This window comes from Drosophila gunungcola, unplaced genomic scaffold, assembly GCF_025200985.1.
Source record: "Drosophila gunungcola strain Sukarami unplaced genomic scaffold, Dgunungcola_SK_2 000115F, whole genome shotgun sequence".
Taxonomy (NCBI): domain Eukaryota; kingdom Metazoa; phylum Arthropoda; class Insecta; order Diptera; family Drosophilidae; genus Drosophila; species Drosophila gunungcola.
In genome coordinates this window covers 239-14,584 of record NW_026453276.1, presented here as the reverse complement: position 1 = coordinate 14,584, position 14,346 = coordinate 239, and the positions used below count along the sequence as shown (strand labels likewise).

The 14,346-nt window shown below is 42.7% G+C and overlaps 1 protein-coding gene across 1 annotated transcript; it reads left to right on the top strand.

The window, feature by feature from the left end:
• The first annotated feature begins 11,774 nt into the window (after positions 1-11,774).
• LOC128265362 (protein giant) lies at positions 11,775-13,976 on the top strand. Its single transcript, XM_053001321.1, has 2 exons — positions 11,775-12,462; positions 12,558-13,976. The coding sequence occupies exons 1-2, from the start codon at positions 12,411-12,413 to the stop codon at positions 13,973-13,975; spliced, it is 1,470 nt and encodes a 489-aa protein (XP_052857281.1). The 5' UTR covers positions 11,775-12,410; the 3' UTR covers position 13,976.
• The last annotated feature ends 370 nt before the right edge of the window (positions 13,977-14,346 follow it).

Below are 14,346 nucleotides of genomic sequence, written 5' to 3'. Positions count from 1 at the left end.
TCCCTAGAAGACGAAACAAATTCTCAGTGCTTAAGCAAATAAAAACAAATATTTATGTGTAAAAACAAACGCCAGACGAGGAACGAAGATCGAAGAAGGCCCAAGGGCCTGTTGGCCGTAGAATAACAAATCGTTTGTATGCCCTGTGCCCTGTGCCCTTTGCCCTGTAGAGCGAGCAGAAACACGTGCCCACTTATTATATTTTCGTTGGACTCCCAACTAGCTGGCCATTGATGGTGGAAAAACAAAAACGCAAGTCAAGCCATCGAAATGGATTTCGAATCGCGTTTCCCCAGCATAAAGTTGCAATATGTTGTGCATTAGGGCCAGAGCAATTTCGAACCTCACGATGATCCCGAGTCAGTCAGATCTACGCCCCCTCGAGATTAATGAGGATGTGTGCTTACTTTGCCGTATTCCAAGTCAAGAATCTGAAATACAGCATCCAGACTACAGAGGCCAGAATGCAAAGTCGAATCCTTTCACTGGACATGGGCATGAGCCACATGTGTTCGTTTTCCAGCTGCTGACCACACTGGTCATTGAGTATTGAGCATTGAACACTGAACGTGGACCCCGAAAAAAGAGCACTGAACACGCTCATTAGGCAGCCTTCCACTTAAGCGTGAGTTGGCTGTTTTCCCATCTTTGATAAACTGGCCAACAATGGGAGGCGATCTGTCGCTTGGCTCGTGTGGCTCTTTAGACACTCGCTTTCTGTGGCATTTACCAGGATTTCCTTTGGGATATGGTCAAAAACAAGCTGGATGGATGTTATTTGCGAGCTAATAGCAGTTCGATTGAATTTACTTACTATTACTCCACCATAAAACATAATTCAAGATCAACTCTATCACCTAGGTACTAGTGTACCAAAGTCACCTCAAGTAACTCGATTTCTGTGGCATTTACCAGGATTTCCTTTGGGATATGGTCAGAGGCAAGCTGGATAGATGTTATTTGCGAAGTTAAGCCCAGTTCGATTGAATTTACTTACGGAACCTGGTGTACTATACTATAAAACATGTTCTAGATCAATTCTATCAATACAATAGTATTAAAGTTAAGTAACTTGAGTTGTACTAATGTTTTTTTTTAAAACCACAACGTATTATTTTCAAATTACTTTTCTGTTAAACATATTTCAAAATTTATTCTATCACCAAAGTATTACCAAAATTACCTCAAGTAACTCGAGTTATACTGCAGACTTTTTGATAACACTTTGTATTATGTTTTGACTAACTTTACTATGAAACATATTTCAAGATCAACTCTATCACCACACTAGAACTACTACCACTACACTACCAAAGTCACCTCAAGTAACTCGAGTTGTAGTAAATCTTTTTGTTATACCATTTTGTATTATGTCTTGACAATCTTTATTATAAAACATGTTTAAAGATCAATTTTATCACCACACTAGTACCAAAGTTACCTTAAGTAACTTGCTTTTGAACGGCTGTAGCTTAGATTTTCTTTTGATTAAGCGAAGTTCAAAGCGATTTGATTGATATCCTGAGATTGATCTTAATTATCTAGGGCTCTGATGCAGCTTTTATATATCTGAATCAGCATAATAAAGTTATAATCAGCACACTTACTAACCTAATTTATCAGAAGACGTTTAGTCTGGAATCTGAAGCTTATCTTACACTAATGGAACCATAAAAGCATACCACATTAGAGCAAATAATCTCCCAACAATTGCCTACAATTTTACAGTTTACAAATTCCAACAAATGGGATCACTTAGGGCATAACCCAAAATCGATTCGTTTGCCACACTCCCAGCGAAAGGATCAAAATTCGGGCTTCGAGGCAGGAGGCTGCCGAGAAACTTTCTTCCAGCAGTTCCTTTGAATTTGTCGGTTCTCGTTACCGATCCCATCAACAATTAGTGAAGGAAAGTCGTCGTGTGGCTCGTGTGCCGAAACAATTCCTCAGCCAGCGGTCCTCAGTCCGCATTTCTCTTCTAATTATGCGTCGAAAAATTGAGCGCCTCAAATTACGAGCCGAACAAGAACGCAACATGAGCCGTGCTAATGGAAATGCAAATGCCATTGCCATTGCCATAGCCATTGCTATTGCCAGTTAATTAATCACGGCAACTTGTGGCAAATTGTATGCAGGGTATGCCGAGCATTCAGGGCATTCAGGGCATTCAGGGGTATCCAAAGATGGACCGGAACCGAGGATCATTAGGGGTTTTGTGGGCCTCAACGCTAAGATGGCGTGGCATATGTGAGTGTTCCTCCTTTGTGTGGCCCAGTCCATTCCGGATTTGTTGGGAAAACTCAGGCTAATGGCCTCCGCTGACAGGCGATCCATATATAATATCTAAGTGGATATGGGTTTGGTGGAGAAAGGGATTCCGTGGGTCAGCCGTTCCCAGGCAGAGAAAGGGGGAACTCTTTTGCTCGCTCCGCTGATTTCTGTTTGGCAAACACTGTGTTCGACCACAATGACAAAAAGATAATCGACGAAGGGTAAGACAGGAAGTGATCTGATCGGATCTGATCTGCTTTCTTCGCATCGCTTCCACTTGTCTGGCCACAAATTCGAGGATTCGAGGTTGCCCGTTTCAGATAATCTTATAATATTGCTGCGCTCTCGAGTTTCCCCGCTTTTGATGGACAAAATGGTTTCAATGCTTTCAATGGTATCAATGACAAAGGTTTTTGACCATGGGCAGGTGGTTGCCTGGTCACAGCTCACCAAATCGATTTATTTGTGGAGTCGGGGCACCCAAACTAGTTGTGGGTCAGCCACTAATTCCACAGACTCCCCAATAAATGTGTCAACGCGCCAAAACTCCAGTTCAGCCACCCTGCTGTGTCCCACAAAACCAAAGCCAGAAAACCCGAAAAAACCAAAAAAAAAAAAAAAATAATAAAAATAAAAATAAAAGCAGAAGGGTTGAGACAACTATTGTGGGAAATTGCCAAAAATTGACCAAAGCAGCGGTCATCCCAGAGAGAGCAACCACTTGCAATCAAGCCAACGCCATCCATCCGGTTTTTGTTATCATTAAGCAACCGCCCGGGAAAGCGGGAAAAGTGGGGAAAACTAGGAAAAGTGGGAAAACTAGGCAATGTCACAGAAGGGCTTTGCCGAACCACAGCCGAACCCTTTCATTTGCGATAATGAAAGTGTCTGTCTGTCGCCCGCTATTTACTTATTAAATGCAAGAGACTCAGACGCCCTCGCCTCCGGATGGACACAATGGCCTCCAGTGGACAATGGACTGTGGACTGGGTCAGCTGGCACAGCTGTCACATTTTCCCTAAGCCCTGGATCTGTGGATCCGTCACCCACTCCTAAATCAAAACCTCCACCTCCTCCTTCATCTAATATGTGGTCTCATATCTCCTGGCTGTAATGAAGTTGCCGGGGACTGGGATTCAGATTCATTGCCCGGAGAACCAGTTTGCCATCGAACACAAGCACAAAATGAAGTCGCAGCGGTGGTGGTTTTTTTCAGAAATCCCCTCCAGCTGTGGCTCCTGCCTCTGATTGGTTGGTCTACTTTCTACTCTATTGCCAGTCCCAGAGATTGGAAGAGTCTGCTGTGATATCGTTGTTAGAACCACGACCATCGACGCCAAAATGGCGCAATCTTTGGCAATGGAGGAAGCAACGTAATATGGCGAGTTACTCGAAACTATAGAATCAGCTTGGGCTTTAATCTTCGACAATGGAGTTTTCATTGATTAGCTATTTAATAGTTGAGTTACACAAACCTTAGAACAAGTTAATACTCAAGGTACTTCTGTCTTTGGCAATATTATATATTATAGTTGAATAGAATCAGTTTGGAATCAAGGAACTTTAATCCATGGCAATGGAGTTTTCACTGACTTGTGGTTCTATAACTTGAGCCACTATATATTAGTTGAGTTACACAAACTTTAGAAAAATCTTTGGCAATGGAGAAATAAACCTAACATGGCAATGCAATTGGAGTTTTCACTGAATTATGGTTCTATAACTTGAATGACTATATAATAGCTATGTTACACAAAATTTAGAACCAGTTTGAACTGAAAGAACTTCAATCTTTGGCAACGGAGAAAGCAACTTGTTATGGCGATGTTTTTATTGATTTATGGTTCTATAATATGAGCCACTATCTTACAAAATATTATAGTTGAGTTACACTTGTACTTAAAACATTAATTGGGGACTTACTTCCTTTGTTTTTATCAAAATAAAAACGTATTATCTTGTATTAGCTCAAGCACAAGACTAATAAAACTCTAAACTATAATGGTTTTTAAAAGTAGGTAATAATAATAATAATTATAATAGGTTTAAATCGATTGAGCATTTAAGATAATTATTCAAAAGAGTTCAAAATTGTTGTTTAATCTTAATCTATGTTATATGTTATTTTATGTTACATTCATTATAAAACAAGACAATATGAGAACTTGTTGAGGATAAAAGAAAAAACATTAAGATATTTATATTAGATAAGTAGCTTAAAGCGGTCATAAATGAATCAAATAATGTGTGGTAACTGAAGTAAATGTTTCAACTTTAGTAGTTCTTAGCAAAGCTGTTTCACCTTTTTGATTGTTCCACATTACTTTGCCAGGAACTACTTTGCATCGACCTTGGCTCAGTGAAATCCGTGCATAGCTTAACCCGGCAGTTAGTCAAGTCATCTGGAATCCATTCCTGGCTTAAAAGTGGAGATCTTCTCAAATCGGGACACTTGTTTGCAGGCGGATTACGCGGTTCGGGACACGCAATATTATGCGAGATTAACTTGAGGCAGCCATACAGTCAGGCTTAGTCTGGAAGATCGGCACAGAGCTGTACCTGGTCACCTAGTCACCTAGTCACCCAGTCACCCAGTCATCCAGTCATCCAGTCACCCAGCCACCTAGTCATCGGTCACCTGTCGGATCGCAATCCTCCTGCCCACTGAGCTTGCAAAAATATTTGCGTTTTCTCCTTCCCGGAAGCCAAGAAAAAAAATATGCATATGCAGATATAGATATAGATATAGATATAGACATTTTGAAGATGAAAATGGAAATTATGAAATGATATGCTGGTCCATAATTTTGCCAGAACTCGGGGACAATGGCACATTTTGCCACCTTCGAAACAGCCAGCACAAAGGGCTTAAACCGCTCAAAGACCGTTTAATCTCATGGATTTCAGTCGTTTTTAGTTTCATGTGAAAAAACTCGAGGCAAAAGGCAAAGTATGCAGTATGCTATATGGCTATATGGCTATGTGGCTGTGTGGCTCTCGAGAAAACGGAACTCGGATACAATGGGCGTGGCCGGGCCGAAGACTTTACAGGGTTAAATGCTCATATTACGACCTGGCCCGGAGTCACTCCATGAAAGAGTTATGCGGAATGAGGCTTAGGACTGTTCAGTTCAGTTCAGTTCAGTTTTGTTCAGTTCCGATTTTATTCCAGGATTTCCCGTTGCCGTTCCTCGCCCGATTTCGATTGTATATAAGATACGGACGGGGCAGCATCCGTTCCGCACTGAGATCTCATATAGGGAGTTAAGAGTTAACAGTTAAGAGCTGAGAGCTGAGAACTGAGAACTGAAAGCCAAGAGATGGTGCGAACTGACAATTGACACAATTACCAGGACGGCCAAATCCGCAAACCGCTGCAATGGCATTTTGACAGCAATTGTTGTGGGCCAACAATAAGATCTAGGGATCGGGTTCTGGAGAGGAAGGGGGCTAACAGTAGCCAGTATTCTAACGGGGTTTCGTAGGCGGCTTTGCCCCGAAAACCGCACAATGACAGTGGCTCAAACAAAAAGGAGTGTGGCGGCAAGGACAATCCAGCAAAAAGGTGTGAACATTTCAAGGGCCGCTTGATAGATTGAGTGGGATCGGCTGGATTGTAACTCTTTTTATGAGGGCCCTACGCCCCCGGCACTTTGATTAACTCCAGCACGAACCCCCAACCCAAACCCAAACCCAAACCCAAACTCTAACCCCTTACCATAACGATAACCATAACGGTCCACGTCCACCAACAATGGACAATGGAAGATGTGGCAGCTAATCAACAGTAAAACGCATAAAATTAAGTGAGCAATGAAGGGGGATTATTGGGAATAAGGGTATCTGTGCTGTGAGCTATTAGAAATGTTTCACACTCTCCGCACATAACTGTACCGCAAGCGGTTCACACACAAAAATAGATACAGATACAGCTATAGATACAGCTACAGATACAGATACAGTGGATGCGGATCTCAGTTTTGGAACAATGGCCTAAACGTTGACAGTTCATCAAAACGAATGATGCATGCAAAATGAATACTCCATCAGTGGCGAATACCCTGCAATCGAGGCTCACAGCAGCATAGTTTTGCACTGAGCGAAATTGTATTGGTGTACTTAGTGTGGATAAGAGAAATATTAAAGTAATTCAATTCCTTACTTCTGTATCTCATAACGCACTGTTATAGTAACTTAAAATGGTTTTGAAAAGTCGACTTTTTATTCTAATTGAACACAATTTATTTAAAAATTTAAGAGTTCTATCACCAAACTTACAAAAAAAAAAATAAAATTGTGTTTGTATATTCAGTTTAGATAAGAAAAATACTAAAGAAATGCAACGATTTCTTCACTTCTCATAACAAAAAGCTATGGTAATGTCAACTTTCATCATATGTTGAACAAAATTTATTTACAATTTTAAAACTTTTGTAAATTGTTAGATCACTAAATTGACTATTAAATAACAATGTTGTTTCTAATTTATTATTATTCAGTTTTAAAAAGAGAAATGTTGATGTAGTTAAGTTATAGTAAATCTTGCATTTGCATTAGTTAAATTGAAAAGAAATTTATTTACAAACTAAAATTTTCCAGAAATTGTTACATTACTAAACTTAGGAAAAATAAAAACAATTATTTTTTTTTTATCTTATTGATCATATTTTTTTGTAGAGCTTTGACATAACAAAGGTTTTAAAGCTAAATAAAAAGGAAACAATGAATTTTAATTGAAGTATATTTTTCTGACAGTGTAGCTGGTGATCTCCCACACTGAAATCAGCCGTGAAATGTTGCTTTCTTTGGATTGCTTTCTTTGGTCCGTCTTGTGTGTGTTTGCGAGTGATTTCCCAACCCGGGCGTTTTCACATTTTCCGATGGCGATGCGATGCGATGTGATGGGCGTTGACACGGACACACCCCTCCTCGATCCCCTGTATCCTGGCCATCTTCCTGGGGTCCTGACTTCAGGACATCGGGACAGCAATACAACGGGACAAGAGGACATCAAGACAAGAGCCACAATGATGGCGTAAGGAAGTAGCAACTTAGTTTTGCCCATTTAAATAGCACTCGGTCCATTGAGCTCTTTGTGCGTCGATTTGACGAGCATTATACGAATGTTGTGTGGGATGATCGGTGATCGGTGGTCGGTGGTCGGTGGTCTCCCCATCGATCAATCGATCAGACTAATCTTGAGTCAGCGCCTTGAACCCAACACGCCCCCGCAAACAGTGTTCAATATTTAAATAGCCCTCTATCAACCTTTAAAGTTCTCTGAGCTGTGATGTTTGGCCTGTACAAACTTTAGATAGTATAGTAATACGATAGACTTGCTGTCGCCCCATTTGAAAACAAAAGATGAGTTACGCCAGATAAGGGGACTTGGAACCTTTGCCAGTCTCTGTGGGCAAATGTCATTTGGGTAATCAAAACCGCACTAATTGGCATAGTAATGCAATACTGGTCTGCATTTTGGACGCCGGGTTCCGGTTTTTGATTTTTGGTTTTTGGTTTTCGGTTTTCAGTTTTCAGTTTTCGGCTTTAAGATTTGCCCAAGATCTTTACGCCTTGATGGTCAGCCATGAATGAAGATGGACTCTATTTGGAGCGGCTCGACGTCTCTCAATTAAAGGGATGCCATAATTGAGCAGCCTCGAGGATTAGGGGCCATAGGATAACAATTAGCCAAAGGATTTGACGACGGAAGCTACGTCCATTGTGGTGGCTTCCCTTCGTCGAGTACTTAACTTGTGTCTTTTTTTTAGTCGGCAGTCGGTGGACTGTGCACTTCCGTTTGCGGAAGTGGCCCAAGTAAATCCTTCGGCCAATACCTGTTCCCATTATCCCCTTCAAGTGTGCACTTTGCATATGCCAGGGAAAACAAACAAGTGATCCTTGGTCCTCTGTTCTCGATCCTCGATCCTCGATCCTCGATCCTGGTTAGTCTTTTTCGCTAGCCAGCCCAAAACACTCTCCAGCGGGCAGAAAACTGAAAAGAAGAAGGTCCTTTGTCCTTTGGCCGAGGAGCACGTGTAATCCCCGTTCACTTCCTCGCCGACTACTTACTTCGTCATTAGCATCGCAGGATATAGGGATATATAGGGATATAGCCGGCCCAAGTGCCTTTCCTGATGGGCTTAGGCGGCCATCGTAGTTGAAAATCAATTGAATGACGGCCAAACAACTAATCATACATTTAAAAGTAATCTTATTTCGGAAAATGCGATGAAAGAGAGTGGCGAAAAAAAGAAAACTAAAAAACAAAGCAGCATTACAATATAACTATTAATGATATCAAAAAAATGTTATTGGAAAGAGAATGTATTTTATTATTTAATAAAGTGATCAGATAAGATATGTTCTTTGGTAAATTCTTTAGTAAACTTCTACATTAAAGATGCAATTTATTTTAGAGGCGAAATAAAGAAACCATTGCAAAATAACAATTGCTGATATCAAATGAGTATGTTATAGGAAATAATTATAAATTTTGCTAACTGTAGTAAAATCATCTGAGAAATAAGGTCTTCAAAGTAAAAAGCTTACTCCACAAATATTTCCTTGACCATGTAAAAAAAGGGTATTTAGAGAATAAATTAAATAAAATAAAATGGTTGCATTTTAATATAACAATTTGTGATATTTAAAATTTTTATAATACATTAATTATTGAATAAATAATATATTTTATATTCTTAATTTAAAAACTTCTTTACAAGCTATTTATAAATTGTGAAAAAGAGTACACTTTTTCGGGGAAACAAAATGGCACTGCTAATATTCGATAATTTGTCTTCAACTTTGGTTTACGACATAGGGCCGTTCGAAAGTGTGGACACCGATGTGCGACTCTTAACCCATTAAGACAATGGGCTGCGAAAGGAGTTGACGGCGGTTCCCCGAACTCGAACTCGAACTCGAATCCGAATCCGAATCCAAATCCAAGCCCAAGTCCAAGCCACTCCTCTCACCCTTTTATTTTTCGGACGGGCCATATAAGGCGAAACCCTTTTAGTCAATTAGTCGCTGATTTTCTTTGTGTCACCTAGCAGCGAATGGCCATATAAAAATCGCAGTCACAATGGACGGCGGAGAGAACCCTTTTTTTAGGGGTAGCCGAAACTTCGGTTTATGGCCCCTTAAAAAACAGCATTTATATGCCGGACTCGAGAACGGACTCGGGTTCGGAATGTGTCCTTTTCGCCCGAACCATCGTCCATTATGCAATAAAACCCTGGATGTTTTTTAGGCAATGGCCCAGTACTCCTTGCAGTGGGTGGTGGGCAGTCCAACCCGTTCGGGAATCAGGTAGCAGAGTCCGTCCGTAAAAAACGCGCTCAAGGTCGCCACTCCGGCACTCAAAGGATTGCACAAATATTGCATCTCTGGTTCGGGGCTCATTATGACGAAGGAACAGCAGTCGGATAAATGTGAGTATATGGCTTTATGGTCCTCCGTTTTTTACGCCGTTTTTTTTTTCGCTGAATCTGGTTTTTACAGCGAATTTGGCCAACTCTTTGGCTTCGACTCTGGCCGCGACTTTTTATGGCATCTGTTCAGGATCGTTTCGTTTCATTTCGGTTCGGTTCGGTTGAGTTGAGTTGGGTTATATGGCCGGGATCTGTTTTCGAGCGGCGATCCTAGATGACCTCAGGTAAGCGATCGACTCAATGGCGAGGCCGAGTTTTAGTTTAATCCACCATTTTTACGGTTGGATTAGCGCACGGATTAGTGGATAAGTTCGCGGTTTTTTACTGATTACTGAATCGATCCCTCTTTTTATTTGCAATCTCCGGCTGAATGGAGAGCTGTAAAAAGTGAATGAATGAAATGTGGCCCAGGTGGAAGTGGGCATCTGATGATTGGCAGAATGAATTCAAGGTAGTGATGGTTGATTGATTTCTGATTAACAAGTATAGTAAACCTTATATGTACAAATAAAAGCACATAACTAATATGAGGTTGATGTTTTAATACTCCCAAAACATGAGATTTACTTTAATTATGAACTATGAAACATATATATGAAAATAAAATATATAATTTATTATCTATGTTATTGTTTATTTAATCTTGAAACTATTGAAATTATATTTTGGTAAGTCTCTTTGCTGTGATTCTTGTTCTAGATCGTTCCTATATACAATATTTAGACAAATATTTATTTATCTCAAGAACTTTCTTCATTGCCAACAGATTAGAACCAAAATTGTTACTCTTTGCCCTGGCTGAACATTCCTTGAACCTCAAATAGTAAGTATCCTGCCCGATTTATTTCCCATAACTGATAGAGCCAACTTTAAACCACTTCCGTTGACCATCGAGGCGGCGACCGTTAGGACAAACAGTTGAGCAAAGTTAAACAAGACGTTGAGGATCCCACGCCGCAGCGGAAGCCAAAGGGATAAAGGATAATGCATCGAGGATGTTTTAGCAGAAGGACAAACACGAAGCAGTCAACATCACGGACACTTGTCGCAATGATCCTTGATTCTCAATTCTCGACTCTCAATTCTCAATTCTCGACTCTCGATTCTCAATTCCCGATCCCCGAGGTGGCGGCGTCATGAATCAAATGGCCAGACTGGCGAGTGTCCTTGCCAGGATTCCGGGAACGCAGTTCTCCATTAGCGAAATGCGGAAAGGATGCGAATTACGCCAGTCGAAAAGGGCTGAAGAAAAGTGCAGAAAGCGAAACAGAACTCGGCCTAATTTCCATAATTTGTCACGCACAATCCAGCGAATTTGCCATCGCCATCGCCATAGCCATCGCCAACGCCAGATACACAGATCCTGGATGGGCTGGTCAGCAAAAGGATTTCGGGACAAAGGCGCAAAACAAACGGATTTAGCATTCGCAACCCTTGAACATTGTGCATCCATCATCAACAAACCGAGTGCTGTCCCTTTCACTTCAGCCAAATGCCTCTCTTTCTGGCCCAAAAACTATGATTTGGCGCTAATTAATACAGACTAAGTCGGAAATATTAAGGAACTTTGGATGTATCCACGAAACAGGGTGAGCTATAATTCATTTACATGCATAAAAAGTATAGGTACTGTCTTTCCAACATACTTCACTTTGAGGATACTTTAAAAACATTAAATAATATACTTTTTATTTATATTCAGCTGCTCATTCTTTTTAGAATCCTTATAAATTTAAAATTTATTTTATTTATTTCATATACATCTGCTAAAAGTTAAAACCTTTTTAAAATTTTTTACTTCACCTTAATGTAAAAACCATAAGAGTTTTATTTTAGTACTGATTTAAATCATTTGAATATTTTAGAATTATGCTAGGAGCTCTTGACTTCTCAAATTTGAATTGTTTTAAATTATGTTTGAAGGAGTTCTTGAATTTTCAAATAAATTGCCAATGTGCTCAACAACTTTAAAAATGCAATAGAGTTCTCTTATAACTAAAGTTCAAGTTAAAAAGTCTAGATCATTACAATATAGAAATATTTATAAACAGATTCTATGGAAAACGAAATGTAAATCACTTAAGTGGTTGTACGAATTTTCCTGTTTTTCCCCATTGAGCATCATAATAACCTCCGATAAAAACCATATCCTTTCGCGGGAAATGTTGAAATAAAAAAAAGTTCGAAAACTCTTTTTATTTTTTGTTAAATTACGCTAAATGGCGAAGTAACAATGACACAAAGGGCTAAGATTTTGGCGAAAAATGCGAAAACCAAAGGCGGAAAGGAAAGGGCCAGCCGCCGCACCCTTGTAAAACCCTTTCGAAGGCGGCGAGACAGAGAGGCTAGATGGGTGCGAGTGGGAGTGGTACAGCGATAGAGTCACATCACCCCTTTGCCCTTTGCCCTTTGCACCGCCTACCTGCTTCGTACCGCTTCGGCTGTCCGCTCGTGTCCGCCATTTGTGTGGTGAATGGAGCGTCGGCGCAGCCTCCGGATTTCGGCTATAAATGCCGAGGCTTCCGACGAGAGGAAATCAGTTTGCGTTCGACATCGTCAGCGTGAAGATATATATAGCAAATAGCAAATAGCAAATATCAAATAGCAATAGCAAGAGCAGAGCTAGATCATCGGTCTATATAGCCCGCACATCACTCAGTTGGATTACAACCCCCGAGCAACCATACATTAACTTGAAGCAACATGCTAATGCACGAGAAACTCATGGCCGGGCAGTTCTTCGATCTCAAGACTGGTAAGTTGGCCACGCCCCCTGATCCCCCATAGATCCGATTACTAACTGCCCCTCTCTCTCTCTCTCTCTCTCTCTCTCTCTGTTGATCTCCTCAGATCGCAAGCCCTTGATGCACCACCACCAGTACCAGCACCACCAGACGCACCACCAGCAGCAATCGCTGCACCACTTGCCCCACAGCCAATTGCCGGTTCAGGGCTCCCTGGGTCTGCCCAAAATGGATCTGTATGCCGCCTATGCCTACCAGCAGCAGTTGCTGGGCGCTGCCCTCAGCCAGCAGCAGCAGCAGCAACATCAGCAGCAGCAACATCAGCAACATCAGCAGCAACAGCAGCAGCAAAATCAGCAGCAAGCTGCCTCTGCGGAGGTCCTGGATCTCTCGCGTCGCTGCGACAGTGTGGAGACACCCAGGAAGACGCCTTCGCCCTACCAGACCAGCTACAGCTACGGCAGTGGTTCCCCCGCAGCCTCGCCCACCAGCAATCTGCTGTATGCCGCCCAGATGCAGCAGCAACATCAGCAGCAGCAACACCAGCAGCAGCAGCAACAGCAGCAGCAACAGCAGCAGCAACAGCAACAGTTGGCCTCGCTGTATCCCGCTTTCTACTACAGCAACATCAAGCAGGAGCATGCCACGCCCACTGCTGCACCGCCCAAGGTCACGCCCACCGCCAGCCTGCTGCAGACCTTTGCCGCCGCCTCTGCTGCAGCCGCTGCCGCAGCTGCTGCTGCCTCTGCCTCTGCATCAGTTTCAGTTTCAGCTTCAGCTTCAGCTACTGCTGCCTCGACGACCAACTCCAACTCACCAAGACCCGCCAGCAATGCAAGCACCATGCAGATCGACGTGCTGGAGAATCCCCAATCGCCGGCCGTTGAGGCCACCACGCCCACCACCTCCAGCGGCAGCAGCGGGGAGGCGGGCAAGAGCACCCGCCCCTTCAAGGCCTTTCCCCGCGATCCCCTGGTGATTGCGGCCAACTTTGCGGCCACCGATGTGCTGCTGGACAATCCGCGGGTGGAACGCTACACGGAGTACCGCAAGCGGGTGCTCGAGCAGATCCGCAGCTCCAACGGGGGATCGCGCACCGTTACCAATCCCAAGATGCGTCGTACCAACTCGCGCAGTGGCTCTGTCAACGAGGGCGGCTCCTCCAACAACAACAGCGAGAGCGAGGACCGGGCTGCGGCCGAGGAGTCCAGCGACTGCGACTCCCAGGCGGGCAACTTCGAGGGCAAGTCCAACTCCAGCTCCATCGGTGCGACCAGTGCCAGCGGCGTTGGCAATGCGGCGGCCAACGCGGGCAGCCAGGTGAAGGATGCCGCCTACTATGAGCGGCGCCGCAAGAACAATGCCGCCGCCAAGAAGTCCCGCGACCGTCGCCGCATCAAGGAGGACGAGATCGCCATCAGGGCCGCCTATCTGGAGCGCCAGAACATCGAGCTGTTGTGCCAAATCGATGCTCTGAAGGCCCAGCTGGCCGCCTTTACCTCCGCCAAGGCGAGCACCGCCTAAGTGGCCACTCCACTCCTCGATGCGTTGAACGCGAAGATCCGACTCCGGGTCGGAACACCACGTCCTGCTTTTTGGGCCAGCTTATCTGTGAATAGTTTAGGGGGCTCAACTTTCCAATAATTTTTTTTTTGGCGACACACTCGCATTTAAGTACTTTAAGTCCTTGGAGTATACGTTATATTTGTAAAATGTATTAGCCGTAAGCGCAGCTCGCAATCTCACCAGTTAACTAATCAATCGAATCACCTTTAGTTGTACAAGTCCCAGCTAGACATTAGTATCTTCGTCCTGTAAGTGCATTTTTTTTCGTAGCCCTAGGAAATACAATTAAAAATAAATTAAATTAAACAAAAATAATTTATATTCGATTT

What these genes read in the sequence shown, in the direction of transcription:
- LOC128265362 (XM_053001321.1), top strand. Translation starts at nt 12,411, where the DNA reads ATGCTAATGCACGAGAAACTCATGGCCGGGCAGTTCTTCGATCTCAAG. An exon ending in GTTCTTCGATCTCAAGACTG is followed by an intron (nt 12,463 to 12,557) that starts GTAAGTTGGCCA and finishes TGATCTCCTCAG; the next exon opens with ATCGCAAGCCCTTGATGCAC.